The following is a 15,574-nucleotide window of genomic DNA, read 5'->3' on the forward strand; positions in this document are numbered from 1 at the left end:
TAAAACACGACCCCATATTGCCCTGAAGAAAACAATCTTCGGTAACACCTCCAGCCGGAGCAAAGAAAATCTAATCACACTGAATAGTCCTCCTCTTTCCTCCTCACTCTCTCTGCGAGTCGAACACTGGGCTTTTATTACTCGGACCAGACTCTCTCATAAATGACCGACTGTGTGACTGTCTGGCTGAGTGTGTGAGTGTGAGATATATGGCCGGCTTCATCCATAACCGGAGCTGGCGGCAGACAGACAAGGCAGTGTGTGACGGTAGCCAGGGGTGAAGACACAGATAGTTATAGACAGAGAGGTACCGGGACGAGGGCGACGGTCCTCATGCGGATGATAAATTACTAACTTGTGGTAGTTTGTCTTCTTTATGACGTCAGGCGAGTATATGGATGTCGTTAAGTGGATTGGATGGAGCGAGCGGCGGTGCGGGAGGCCGAGGTGACGTCGTCTGTCCCCCTCTGGAGATCAGCCAGGAGGTTCTCCTCAGCCAGGTCTCTAACATTTACAGCGATTGTAATGGTGTCTGTGCCTGGAGAGACGGGAGAGAGTGTAGATCTATGTCACGTGGATCTATTAGAGAAACTTCTGAGGTGCTCAGACCTCTTCCACAGTCAGATATTTATTTGGATGTCCATCCAGAAAGGAGCAAAAGCAAATCTCGATTAAAGAAAAACAACAGTTTCACAGCAACACAGTTCATTACGATCCTAAATGGAAACAGGAACATTATTTACAGACCTTCTCTGGACTGATGCACCAAGATCATGAATCAAAATCAAAAAGTGCTGATTTACCTCCCAGGAGCCCACGGGACCATGAACTGACCACGCAGTCTCACTACACGCTCCATTAGGTGGCTGTTCTGAAGCTTTCAGACATATTACACAATCTCCATCAGCAGATGGTTTTCAATCTGCTCAAATATAGATTTTTTTGTTTTGTTTTGTTTGTTTTTTGGGCACTTTAGTGAATATTAAATCTCAACTTTAAGCCAACTTTGATGATGAGTCCTAAAAGAAAACAATGGACTTTCATGTTAGCATGCGGCGTCAAAGCTTTTGAAATTAGACATCAAAAATACGTCGTCCATGGAAACATCTTTCAGTTTTCACTTCCTCTCACCTCAAACACATATTTCACGTAGGTGTTATCCGAAGGCGGCTGCACTTGCTTGAATTTCTCGTAGATATTTCATCTCTTCGGTTCTAATTTACTGCGATTCGCCTCCAGTTAGTTAGAAGCGAAGAAGCCCTTCAGGTGAGAGGTGAAACTCGAGCGAGTCCAGTTGCCTTTGGACAAACACGGAGACTCAACATGACCTGGATGAACTCATACTTTTGTGTTGATAACACTGACTTTCTGTGTCGGAGAAACAAATTCAGAAACACTGAAATAATGACTAACTGAACTGGTTGGTGCAGAAAACCAAGAATCTCCACTCACAAAATCTGATGTGCCTGTGAGAAGTTCAGCCTGAGTTTACGATGATACTGATCTTAAAGTATTATCTAAGTTACTTTAAAGATGGAGTTCATCTTTTAAGTTTGTTGGCGTTGAACTTGTTATTTAGTTTTGTTCCCTCCACGACTATCACAGACACTTCTGCCCTTGTCTTCCTCATCTCTTGCCCTTCTCTTGCCCTTACCAATTGTTTCCCTCCATCCTTCATCTGTGCCTTTCTCCTTTTTCTTTTTTTTTTCCATCTCTCTGTCTCTACTTTTGACTCCAAACAGCCTGAGGTTTTGTTCCATTCACCCCTTTATTCCCTCGGCCATCTGCTTCTCTGGGAGGTCGCCGTTTATCCACTTCCTGTTTCTGTGCCTGCACATGTGCTGCTGCCGATGTCCTCAGTCGTCATCCGAGGCCTCATTGATTTTTTTTTTTTTGCCATCGTAAATCATCATAAACAATAATAAGAGACAGTCAGAAAACAGAGAGTACATAGGAGATTCAGCAGCTTATGTTAGCTACACAGTAGTTGTAAACATGCAGATTATATTTCCTCCCGTGGGAGAACAACCCGGAGCACGAAAATAAACAAACTGCACAGTTTATTGTCAGTCTGCTGTTGCAGCATAAGCTTATTTTTCTGTAGAATAATATATACTATTATATATATTATCTGCTAGATAAATATTTGTTACTGTTTTTTGACCAGTTATTTGATTTTATTGAGTCCTATTCTCATGCACAGTAGTTTCAAACCTAAAGAGGAGTCAGACTGGCCAGGCATCCATCTTGATCCAAAGTTACGGGCATTAAGCAGTGCCTCCAGGATTTCAAGGTTTTTTTTGTGACTTTATTTTGCCGCGCATTTTTCCAACCGTCGTGATGTAATTTGTGGAGTTTTAAGTGATTCTTTTGTGGTAAAATCGCTGGATTTTTTTTATTTTTTATTTGCCAACTCCTGCAAATATTGCAGAGATTGCTTGAATTTGTGTTAATTATTGCGATCGCAAGGTTCACGATTAACGTGCTGCGCGAGCAGCCGTCGTTCCTTTGGTTTCAGATTTTACTTCTGTCTCTGCTTCTGTCCTGGTGTTTAATTTTGGTACATCTGGTAATGAGTCTGATCTCAAACACAAAGCAAATATAAAGTGACGCACACACCACCCGGTAGACAGCAGGTTCCTAGAGATGGGCAGTGGTGATGATTCCCTCTGACCAATCAAATGCCTCCTGGCCCAAACACAGGAAGATGCATCTATTTAGTTGAGTGTAAACAGGAAAGGTTGAAACCGTTTGATGATGGAGCCAAGATGTGAAGCTGCAGAAATCCAGTCATTAGCTTTCATCAGCCTTCCACAGCTCTGATACCGTCCATCCAATTCAATGTCAGAGACAGACGCTGAGTGTTATCATGAGAGTGAGTTCACCCGAAAGACACTTTTAGACATGACAGTTCAAAGCTCACTGGAGTTGGAGGTAATGAGAAGGTTTTCGCTGAGTTATCATAAAAACTTTTCCGTAACTTTCTACTGGATGGGTTTTCCAAAGTTGCTGCACTCCTGACTATTTTGCATTCACGTTGCAACTTTTCAAGACTTAAGCTCAAGTTGATTTGACAGTTGGGTGGAGGCGTACAGACATACTGCTGAGTGCCAGAGACACAGAGAGACACTGCAACTGAAAACCAAGAAGAGAAAGATGAAGATAAGAGGAAATACCAGACAAACAGCAGAGCAACGTGTTGTTATTTTTATGATGATGATGATGATTGCCCCCCCCCCCCCCCCTGAAGCCCAGTCGATGGTATCTCCTGTCTGCACAACTTCCTTTGTTGGTGTGTTATATGAAATTCATGAGATGATGGTTTGTGCCTTGTTTTAAGAATCACACACATCTTTCTACCTTTGCAAATTTGAAATCAACGAGATGAAAATGAGACTAAATGGTTGAGTGCTAAAAGTAAGAACAACATTGACTGTATTGACCCGATGAGAAAAGTAGCGGGGAAGCTGGATGCACATGTGCAGTTGATGTAACGCTGCACCATTAACACCACGATATGTCACTCCTGGCGCTGGGTTCCCTCTAAACTGCCCATAATCCTGTGCAATGACATCACAGAAGGAGGTTAGCCTGAGGTCAGTTTGAGATCCAAACCACGACGAGGGCAGCTTAACTCAAAACCTCTTTCCCAGTGTAGATCTGATCCAGAACAGAACTTTTCTACTGGAAGAAAAAAAAAACGAGCTCCACCGACCATCGATGGTTTTAGCGCCGTGTTCTTTCGGTTAACCACGCTGGCTGCGATCTGTCTCTCTCTTTCCATTTCCCACTTTTTGGCATCTACTTGACACACATCAGTGCTGACGATTAGCAGAGTCGCAGCGCGTAGAGAGAGACAGGAGTTCTTAACTGGTTGCATTTGACAAAATGATCCCGACCGAGTCCGAAGCTTTATGCGAACCCGACACGCGACCCGTCGACCCGATCGTCAGGATGTGTCGGATCAGTGCCGACTCGTGAAAAATAACCGGGGCAGTGCTACAAAAGATTAGTTGCGGATTAAGTCTTGAACATTTTTTTTGCTACTGGAGCAGCGGGAGAATTTCCCTCTTTGGTTTTCTAGTAGTGTTTTAAGTTGTAGCCTTAAACCGGCGTGTTGCTTATTTTAACATGATTCAAACTGAGCTTCTTCTTCCAACCATTTCTACAACACATAATACCCTGCACACTCTTAGAAGTGATAATGTTGAGCGCAAACCTAAAGGTCAGCAAATAAGCAAAAGAGTGAACCAAAGGTTCACTGCTCTCACATAACGCTGCAGCGCCGAGAGGATTGGGACAAGATGAGGATTATACATTACGTCCACCGGCGTGTAGCATGTGTGAGATGAGGAATCAGAGTTATTACGCTAAAAGGTTATTTGTGATCACCTCGCTGCACTCAAAGGGACAAGCAGCTTACACAAGTTGTCCGCCACTTCTGGTTGGTCAGCGCCGCTGAAGACCTGCATGGTCAAAGAACACACAGAATAAAACCTTTAGTTAAACTTAAGAGTTAATGGGGAAAAAAAAAACGTTCCATCCCCGTCTAAAATCCAGGAAATCCAAAGAAAATCCAATCGCTGTTCAAATCCTTGTGAACAATGGCCTTTGTTTGTCGTGGCAGATTACTTTAAGGGCATGTCTGGTCTTTTAGACCGCTGAGAGAAGCGGCGAAGGCGAGAATGGACGACGGGCCGAGTGGTCCTTCTGATAAATCTGATATTTCAAATCAAATCCAATGCGAATCACTGCCTTTATTTATCAACGCACGGTTGTCCAACCAAAGAAAACACACACTCACACATTCAGATCATTGTAGAAATAAGCGTGCGTATTATAAATCTGAAATTATTGTATTCATCCTTACTCCAACATATGTATTAATCCTGGCAGCTGTGGACCAACATGGTCATTGTTATCATGTTCAAATTGATGCAAGTTGTCAGTTAATTTGTGATGTGGTCAGAATAGACATTTAGTACTATTTAATACAACTTTAGCATTCAGTAAAGTGCAATAAATCTCGCTTAAATCACTGCGAAGTATCTTAACGAAGGCATCTACTGCGGTGCAACTCTGATGTGTCTCACCAAATAAAATCTGGGTATTCTGTCTGTACGATTATTTGCAGGGACAACTAAACATTTAAATAGTATGAGTAGATCTAGATTGAAAGTCTGTTTTTTTCAGTGTCGAGAGGTCCGTTATGCATGATTGGAAGTGTTTTTTTTTATATTTGAGGTCAATAAACTAATATTAGTGGGCTACAAGGTTTTTTTTGCATTAATTAAGTTGTCTTTCTGTAATTCTTTACAGAAGTAAATAAGTTCCTTTCCCTTCCTCTTTGCTTCTTTAAGATCAGTAGAAACAAGTGGTTCTTCACACTCCCCTTCACCCTTCAGTCTACGAGTCCTCTTCTATCCGTCAGTGTCACGGGACGACGACACCGAAAGTGATTCTAGTTACTAAACAGGTTCACGTGAGCTGCGGCTCAATGTCACGGCATCACGTGCTTCATATTTCATCTCCGCTGAAGTCATTCACTCCTGAAGGTGTCTCGCTTTATGGCTCGAGCTTGAAGTCGTAAACTTGTGCAATCTTTGAGCCGGGAGACGAGAAAATTAGGAAAGGAAACGAGGAAGTTGGAAAAGGCAAGAGGCCATAAAACAGGCCAGTACAGTGCTGTGTTGTGGTCTCACACACACACACACACACACACACACACACACACACACACACACACACACACACACACACACACACACACACACACACACACACACACACACACACACACACACACACACACACACACACACACACACACACACAGAGAGAGAGAGAGAGGCTGGTACAGTATAAATGCAGCCGCTCTGAGGATGACATCATATTGCGGGGTCGTATTAAAGGCCACCCTATAAAAACACACCCATCCTCCATGTCCATCTCCTGCTTCTCCTCCGCTACATCCTTTCCTCTTCTCCTCCCCCTTTGCTCCATGACCCATCCATCCACAACCCCCACCCCCCCCTCCTCCCCTCCTCCCCCTCAACAGTTATATCTCCAACCTCTGACTGCAGATGTAAAACCGTTTTATTGTGTCTGTTGTAATAAGTCTAATAACCACATGGGAGCGTAATCAATAACAGAGCCAGATAAGCAGAGATTAATATTAACCACCGGGCCCTTGTGTTTTCAGTTCAGCTGGTGCGAGTCTAAAGTCGCCATGTAGCGCCGGTACAACAGGAAAAGCATGCTGCTGTTATGAAGGGTGTAACGTTCGGCTATGTTAAATGCATCACAACACACAATGAAAGAAAAATATACGGGTGGGTAGTTCTGTTTCCTATTTTGAAGAAGACTTTGATCAAACAGGGGAATATATATTGGAAAAATTGTATTCAAAATTCATTTTTTAGTTCAGTTTTCTACCTCAAGATGAAAACAGGAAAACACACACGAAGTGTTTCAATCAATTGTTGATGCTCACAAAAAACAGAAAACGAAGTCTTTTTCTTTTTTCCAAATTCATCAGATAATACACAGACCGTAAGGTTACCGAGATGTCCATTGATTCAGTTTATAAAAGAAAACAAGAAGAAATAATGTTGAAATCACTGAATGTTTCTGCTGCACACAGTCATGTAATTTAGATTTAGAATGACAGTTTAATTGCACTGCCCCAATTACTTCCCACTGCTGCACACACACACACGCACACGCACACACACACACACACACACACACACACACACACACACACACACACACACACACACACACACACACACACACACATTAGACACAAGTCATGTAACACTGGCTGGTGGCTCCGGTTTAAACTAGAAAACAAACAAAATCAGAGCTTTTTGACGCCACGACCGGCGACGTGTTGGACTGTGTTTCTGTGTGGAAGCTGAAATACGAGATGTTGATTTCCTGTCAAGTGTGGAGACGTGGAGACGTGGAGACGTGGAGACGGAGGGCAAAGGGGTCTATTCTAATGACTTTAGAGGGAGAAAATATGAAGGAGAGAGGTAGAGATGCAAAAGAGAGGTGGAGAGATGAAAGGAAGCTCCAGGTTTCAGTTTCATGGTGACACTTCCAGACATATTTCTAATTTCATGCATGAACCTGCCTCAATAATTCCTTTTTCAGTGTTTGCTTGTTTGTGTGTGTGTGTGTCTATGTGTGCGTGTCTATGTGTGCGTGCGCTGATGTATCTCCGCCTGCCTCGAACCTCTTTAACGTTCACTGTGCAGCTGATTTTTATCGCCGTTTGCACAAAGACCTGATTTCAGTAACTTCCTGTAGAAAAAGTGACACATCTTCAGTCACATCTTTACAACTATTATATTGTTATAAAACCACATATCTAACACCTCATCCAGCGGGATTATCTCCCAGTTTAAGCTGTTTACACAGTGTTGAGCGGCTGCAAGTGTTACTAGCTCTTTATTGTGATTGGATGAGACATTAGTGACAAAGATCCTTCTCCGTTCTTACGTGTCTCTGAAGATTAACTGTTGCCACACATAAAACAGGCACTGAGCCTTTGGATATTGATATTAGCATGAGCAAACAGTTGCGTAACTCTTATCCACTTTCGTTATTTAATGGAAAGTTCGTCACTTCTTTTTTTGTCGTGTGCAGCAGGTAACTGGAAACCATGACGCCGGATGTCGTAAGCACACAACAGATCACTGATTAACCTTCGGTTGGTTTTTTTTTTGGCAGAGGATCAGAATGAATATAAATATAGATTAAAGACCAAATTCAAAGGTGCCGTGTATCGACTTTACTGCAGCACAGGATTAACGTGAAATCATAACGTCGGTGGAATTACTGTCTCCAGGAACTTTCTCTGACAGTGAGGTTACAGAATAAAATCTTTGTGTAGATTTTAATATCTAGGAAACAAACAAAAACAACTAAAGTATGATGTATTTTACTAGAATAAGAAAAGAAGAAAAACCCAGCAACAGGTTAAACAAAGTTCAGGGAAGTGTCTGCGTCACTCGACTGTGTGTGTGTGTGTGTGTGTGTACATCAGTTGAAGGTGTGTATGGAGGCAGGTCTGGGCAGCTGGGCGGAGTCAGGATGATGACATCACATTAGGTGGGCGATAAAGAGGAAAATCACTGAGGGAGCAGACGAGGGCAGAGAAAGTGTGTGTGAGCACGTTGGGTGAGAAAATGACTCGTGTGTGTCCGTGTGTGTGTGTGTTTTAAAAGTGAGCTGAGATTTTTTTTTTGTCATTGTGTGTGTGTGTGTGTGTGTGTGTGTGTGTGTGTTGTGTGTGTGTGTGTGTGTATGTGTGTAGAGTTTGTGTGCGTCTGCTATGAAGTTTGTGCTTGAGGAGAAAGACGGCACGATGCAGAGACCCAGCAGCTGTCATGTAAGTGTGTGTGTTTGGGGTGTGGGTGTGTGTGTGTGTGTGTGTGTGTGTGTGTGTGTGTGTGTGTGTGGGTGTGTGTGTGGGTGTAATGTGCTGCAGGTGGTTGTGCTGACTCGACATCCTGTCAGGATCTGGGAGCTTTCTGTCCTTCACTTTTCAACTTTCCAAACTTTCTTTATACACAGCTGGGTGTCAAACTTACTGATCAACTCTTCGTCGTCTGAACTAGATCACACTGAGAAGTCATCTGTCCTGATATCTTCAATTTGTAATGTTTCATGTTTAGTGTGACCTTCACTCATTGTATCGTCTAAAAGTTATTATTATTGTCTTAAAGCCCTTTGAAAAAAACTGCCGACCTTTCGTTCTACTTTTGTTTCTTTCCAGATAAAATTTACTTAATTTGACTTAAAAATAATTCTTGTGGAATGTTTTTATTACCATTTGCTTTTTTAGCTTTTTCCTACTATGTGTGGTGTAAAAATATATTCCTATTGTTATTATTAGCAGTAGTAGCTGTGGTGGTCATGATATTAGAAGATAAGGCAGAAGTGATGTAGTAGGAGTCCTTAATAGATCATAATAATTATATATCATTTACATAATTTATATTGCTAAATGTCACAGTGCAGGTCGAATGTTGAGTAACAAGATAGACAAGCATCATTTTTCGCTTTAATATGTAATTATTATTATTTTTTTATAATTTGAAGCTATAATGAATATTCAAATACAACAGGGATATAAATCACCTGGTCAGAGCCCTCTAACTGATGTCCCCAATGATGAGACGGAGTCTTAAATCATAATATTTCATAATTTTGAAGGGATATAAAGCTAAAAATATTGTGATCTGTTGCGCTGCGCAATGAATGAATGAATGATGTGTCTTTGAGCTTGGACCTTTTTGATGTTTGTTTTATGTAAATAAGGAACTGAACTGAAATTCACTATTTAACATTCACCGTCATCGGCGATGTGGCTGGACGGACTGAAGAAGACAGAGTCGTGTGTTTCTGTGTGTCGCTCAGCAAAATGTCAGACAGATTAGTGAAGTCTGCGTTCTTTGTATTTATTATTTTCTCGCAGTTCTCCAGAGATCAGTTCATCCTGGACTGTCCGTCAGAGAAACTCCGCAGGGAGCTCGAGGAGGAGCTGAAGATGAACTGCGAGGAGCCGAGAAGCCACGCTTGGTACCACGGGGCGATTCCCAGACACACACACACACACACACACACACACACACACACACACACACACACACACACACACACACACACACACACACACACACACACACACACACACACACACACACACATAAATCTGAGTCACGAGTCCCTCCCTTTAAAAGCCTGGTTAAAAACTTGTTGAGCCAGATCACTTATCATTAGCCTGCCAAATTGTACACTCTGTGCTTACAGGAAGATTAAAGCTTAAGTAGTGGCCTCAGCAACGGCACTCAGGTTGTAACATTGGGTCAACGTATAGAAAGCCCTCTTTCTCTGGTGTGTGTGTGTGTGTGTGTGTGTGTGTGTGTGTGTGTGTGTGTGTGTGTGTGTGTGTGTGTGTGTGTGTGTGTGTGTGTGTGTGTGTGTGTGTGTGTGTGTGTGTGTGTGTGTGTGTGTGTGTGTGTGTGAGAGAGAGAGAGAGAGAGAGAGAGAGAGATTGTGTGTTCCCTCAGAGGCAGCGCTGAGATGTAATCGTTTTTAATAAGCTCCTTCCTTTGGCTAAACTAAACTATCATTATATACACTATACAAACACTCACTTAATTAAAGTCTGTGTGTGTGTGTGTGTGTGTGTGTGTGTGTGTGTGTGTGTGTGTGTGTGTGTGTGTGTGTGTGTGTGTGTGTGTGTGTGTGTGTGTGTGTGTGTGTGTGTGTGTTTTAGGGAGAGAGAAAGAAGAGGGGCAGTAAATGTAACAAGACTTAAATGGAAATAAAGAATGATCCAAACATAATTTTTTGAAATTACATATAAAGTCTAATATCTGTGAATCCGATTTTTTTTTTTTATGTCTGTATTGACTCAGTGAACCGTGATCCATTGTTGAGTATCTGTTCCTGTTTTTTTTTTAAGTTACATAATTGCTTGTTTTGACACCGGTGCTTTTCATTTGGAGTCGTTTTAAAGTTTACTGTTGTCGGGAGCAAAAGTTTATATTCATTATTTATCATAAATAGGATTCCTTCCTTGACTCTTTGTTCTGTCTTTGAAATATAAGAAAACCTTAATGACAATAAATGTCACATTCAAACTGACCTCAGAGTCCAAATATAATCGTTTTACGATCACAACAGACAAAAAAATGCATCAAATTCACACATTTAAGAAGCTGAAACTCAGCAAATATTTTGTGTTTTTACTTTAAATCTGATATAACGTATTAAAATTTTCACAGAGTAATTATCTGTCATTTAACTGATTGTTAGATGTAATGAAATAACAAAAAAATGCATCAAATTCAAACATTTGAGAAACTGAAGCTCAACAAATGTTTGGTACTTTTACCTGAAAAACGATGTAACATTTATTGAAGTAATTTTTGGTTATTTGACTGACTAATGCACTGAAACGCATGTTTGGACTGTGACAGTAAAAAGTTAGGCAAAGAAAATCTACAACTAAGGAACTAATCTGTTTATAAGCTTTTTCTGGAGATCATATAAACCTGCAAATTCCTTTATGCTTTAAACATCAGTGCGAATATACATGAAACTGTTATATTATCTATATCTGTTGCTCACTGGATGAACAGTAAGAGGCTGAATGCTTTAAATATCTTCGTGTGTTATGTAACAACACAGACTGAGCTCATAAAGATGGTAAAAGTATACCAGTCCACCATTATTAGATTTAATTAAATGTGTGTGTGTGTGTGTGTGTGTGTGTGTGTGTGTGTGTGTGTGTGTGTGTGTGTGTGTGTGTGTGTGTGTGTGTGTGTGTGTGTGTGTGTGTGTGTGTGTGTGCGTGTGTGTGTGTGTGTACGTACCCACGTGACCACTTCCCGTCTTCTTGTTCCAGGTTGGAGAAAACTTGGTGCAGCGTGATGGAGATTTCCTGATCCGTGATTCGCTGTCCAGCCCAGGAAGTTACGTTCTGACCTGCCAGTGGCGAAACGCAGCTCAGCACTTTAAAATCAACAAGAAGGTAAAATAAAGTCCATGAATGGTCTCAAACAAGCGACTACTCGAAAGGTGGTCTCAAAGTTTTTCTCTGCGCCGTGTCCTACCATCTTCTGTAGCCTCAAACTTCTTTAAGTTTCAGGACTTTTTAATCTTCTCTTTTGTTCATTTTTTTTTTTTGTCTATCTCATAAAATTGAGGCATATTAAGGAATTTTCTTACCACCAGAGAGCAAAAGGACTAAAATGCATCCTGATGAAATTTCGACAGTCCAGAATTTAAAGGGTGTTTAAGCGACTTCTTTCTTTTACTAATATATCGTTCCTTGTATGAGCTTCAGCAGCTCTCCTCAGTTTAACGAGCCGAGGAAGCGATGCGTGTCTGCAGCTGCAGGCGGCGTATTGATTCTCGGAGGGATCATTTCATTTACGTTTCATTTGAAGAAGATTTATTAATAGTAAAAACAACCTGCAAGGTATATAGTAAAGGCTACAACTATTAGATCTATAGCTGGTAAATAACTTGCTGTTTGTTATCTCTCCTTCAGGTAGTGATGCTGAACGAAGCTTACTCCAGAGTCGAGTACCGGCTGGAAAGAGAAGGATTCGACAGCGTCCCTGCACTCATTAGATACTACGTGGGCAACAGGAAACCCGTCTCACAGGTGGGTTTCATGATTTTGATTTTTATCTGCGTTTATTTGTGAAGCAAGCACAGGCTTAAAACTGTGCGTGTAATGTGTCTCAAACACGGCAAAATGCATCTGAAATGTTTGTTACGATTCAACAAAACGATAAATACTAATTTTTGAACCCATTTTTCACGATATCCTGTCTGAAAAAGACGACAAGTTGAGGTTCTTCTTCTACCTGCACGTTAAAGGTGGTCGGGGCCATCATCTTCCAGCCGATCAACAGAGGGCTGCCGCTGCGCTGCCTGGAGGAGAAGTACGGCCTGTCAGGCAACCATCGAGAGGCGGGGCTTATGGCCCAGGAGAGGCGGAGTCAGAAGCGTCTCAGCCTCAACATCACCAACGGGCACGCGCACGACAACGCACACGCCGTGCACGACGGCACGCACTGCCAGGACGACGGCTCGGCGCGAGGCAGCCAGCTCAGGTTTGTGGAGCAGAAACGCACACAAACACACGAAGTGACACCCAACCAACAAAATTCCTCAGTGGCTCTCATCATCTGTCATTTCTAAACAATCAGACATGTGTGATATGTTGGATTTGATTGATTCTGTTTTAATGACTGTTGTACTTTTTAGCTCCAAGCAATGCACATGTATTTCATAAAGTGACTAGTGGGCTACAAACCTCATAAAACAACTTGCTGCACTGCCGTATTTAAATAATGGAGACCCGCCGTCACTCAGTCATCCCTCCTCTTTGTTTCCTTTAAAGTCCCCTCACGCTTTTAAAGCTTTTAACTCGCAGCCCCGAGCCGTTTTACATTCATCACCCTGGCTGAAGGTTTGTATATACGACATGTTCCATATGTATCATAAGTCCTCCATAAATAAAAGAGGTGGTGTACGGCTTTTCTTCTCAGAGGAACTGAAGTGTGTAGATTTACACTGCGTTTCACTGCATTAAGCCTAATGCATGGGGCCCGCCCGAACCTGTCTGAGAGAAGACAGAGGGGGGGATGAGGAAGGAATAAATATATGGTCCAGAGAGGGACAGAGCAGAGAGACAGAAAAAAGAAAGGAAAAAAAAAAAAAGAGAAAGAAGACAATAAAAAGAGAAAGAAGATAAAAAAAAAAAAAAAACAACAACTAGGAAAAAGACCAAAAAAAAATAGAAAAATATTTTTTAAAAAGACCGAAAAAGAGGGAAAAAGGGATCAATGACAAAAAAGACAAATAGAAAGACAAAAAAAGAGAAAAGAAGACAAATTAAATGTGAAAAAAGACAATAAAAAACAACAAAGAAAAAAAAAAAGAGAAAAAATAAAAACGAGGGATATACAGGAACAGAAAAGTTTTTTATATTTAAAATAGGTTTGATTTATTTCTCCTCATGTGTCTGCGTGAATATGTTAATTGATGTTTTTGGCGTGTCATCACTCAGGCCGAAGGATCGCTGCGGCAGCCAACCAGCGAGTCTCAATCAAGTCCAGGAGAGGCGACGCCCGCTCAAGGCCCACCAATCAGAAAGCTTCCTACCTCTTGGTAAGTGAAAATCATGTACTTCAAAATAAGAGCCTTTGAATTCAAATTAGATCTAAAATTCTTCTCCTTTCTCCTGATCCAGGATCCAAAGCGCCGCCCCTGCATTCCCCCGACCCGCTACTCTCCGGCCCCAAGTCTCCGGTGTTTCGGACAGGCAGCGAGCCCCTGCTGAGTCCTTCTGTCCCGCGTCGGTCGGCCGAGCTCCTGGCAGGTGAGCTCACATTTCGCAGGGCGAGGACCTGCGCCGAGTTGCCCAGCAACCGTGTTGTTTACCTATTCTTCAGGACCTGCTGCACTAAATCATGCAGCTAAAGAATTAGTCATATTACAGTACGGTTAAAGATGTAAACCTACACATACAGTTCTGCTGTCCTTTATAATAGTATAATAGGCCTTATTAATGCAGGACGTTTCATACACAGATTTCATTTATGGTTTTCTTTGAATTTTTCTGTTCAGATTTACTGAATTTAACCACTAAGGGTTAATTGTATGTAAAAAGCTGTAAATGACCGAATATATAAATACATTCGTTTTCTTTATACAATGCGTTTTACAAGAGGTGCAGAAAAGAAAAAAGAAAAGGACACAGTAACACAACACGTAATGGAAAAAACCGAGACAAACCAGAATAAAATAAAATGAAGAATTGAATAAATACATATTTAAGCCGTAGCTGAGGAGAAGTACAGTAAATGAAGCTGATTTGTTGCTCTTTTTTTGTGTGTGCGTCTGTCTGCAGGATGAGCCACCGCCGGTACAAATAGGAATCACCGATAAAATAAAGCAGCCTCGTTCCAGACCTCTAAATTACCGCACACATCTCAACTCGTATAGAAATAAATGAAGTGAAACTAAGTGGCAATTTAGTCTGATTATCAGGCTAAAAATAAATCTGATGCGCTCGCCAAGATTCGATAAAAAGCCCCTCTGGGAGGTTAAAAATGAATCAGTCTGCCCCCCCCCCCCCAGTGTGTAGGTGTACACACTCACCTTATTTACTCCTGTGATTGCTTGATTGCGAGTCGGAAATTAGATTTAGTCCTGTTCTCTGGTGGCTCTCTTTCATATTAAACTGTCCACTGTCGCTGTAAACACAACAGAGCTTTTGTTTTGTAAATCAGATATCAAAGGGTTTCTACATGGAACGAATAAAATACGCTTCCAAATACGAACCATTTTTTACTAAACATGATAAAACATACAGGACCTTGTTTCTTCCTCCAGGTCAGGCGATCCGAGGCTCCGACAGCCAGCTGTGTCCTAAACCGCCTCCCAAACCCAGCAAAGTGCCTCTGGCCCGGCTGCCTCGCTCCACCTGCCTCCAGCCTCTGGTTCCCTTCTCCTGCTCCTCCAACTTCACAGACTCGTCCCCCCCCATCTTCGCTGTACCTCCGCTGGACTCCACGTGTGTGGAAACTCCTGGTTCGTCCTGGAACGGAGGTAAATATATTTGTTTTCAGTGGCGCGTTCATGAGCAACTGTATTCAGACAGCGAATAGAGCAGATTTTCTGTTGCCTTTTTTTTGTTGCTGTTACGTGAACGCTCTTAACGAGGAAGTCAGACGTCACCAAGTCTGAACTTTCCCACTTTCCAGCTGCCTGAACGCACCATTACGTTTTTTTATGGTAAAAATGGTCTTAAGTATCTCATTTAAATTGCAAGTTGGAGACTGACGTGAATGTTTTTCTCACTTTGTGGTAGAATAAAGACAAACCACAGTCCCGGAGATAGTAGCTGCTTCTCCTTATTTATAGGAAGCTAAGGTGTTTAATTCATGTGCTGTAGCTGCAGTTTATTATGTTGGATATGTCACATCTGTCCAGGAACTCCAGATGTCACATTTAGACGAATATTTATCCATCG

The 15,574-nt window shown here is 41.8% G+C and overlaps 1 protein-coding gene across 1 annotated transcript in view; it reads left to right on the plus strand.

Moving 5' to 3' along the window:
* The window catches only part of bcar3 (BCAR3 adaptor protein, NSP family member), a 66,966-nt gene that overhangs the window by 48,905 nt on the left and 2,487 nt on the right, over positions 1 to 15,574 (plus strand). The window contains exons 7-13 of the mRNA XM_069725186.1: positions 9,491 to 9,616; positions 11,426 to 11,554; positions 12,077 to 12,193; positions 12,412 to 12,647; positions 13,607 to 13,707; positions 13,790 to 13,918; positions 14,935 to 15,150. Coding sequence (XP_069581287.1) covers positions 9,491 to 9,616; positions 11,426 to 11,554; positions 12,077 to 12,193; positions 12,412 to 12,647; positions 13,607 to 13,707; positions 13,790 to 13,918; positions 14,935 to 15,150 — 1,054 coding nt within the window. The remainder of the gene's footprint in view (positions 1 to 9,490; positions 9,617 to 11,425; positions 11,555 to 12,076; positions 12,194 to 12,411; positions 12,648 to 13,606; positions 13,708 to 13,789; positions 13,919 to 14,934; positions 15,151 to 15,574) is intronic.

This window comes from Brachyistius frenatus, unplaced genomic scaffold, assembly GCF_029030835.1.
Source record: "Brachyistius frenatus isolate BFR_SWC_R1_liver_20210118 unplaced genomic scaffold, ASM2903083v1 Contig_412, whole genome shotgun sequence".
Taxonomy (NCBI): Eukaryota; Metazoa; Chordata; class Actinopteri; family Embiotocidae; genus Brachyistius; species Brachyistius frenatus.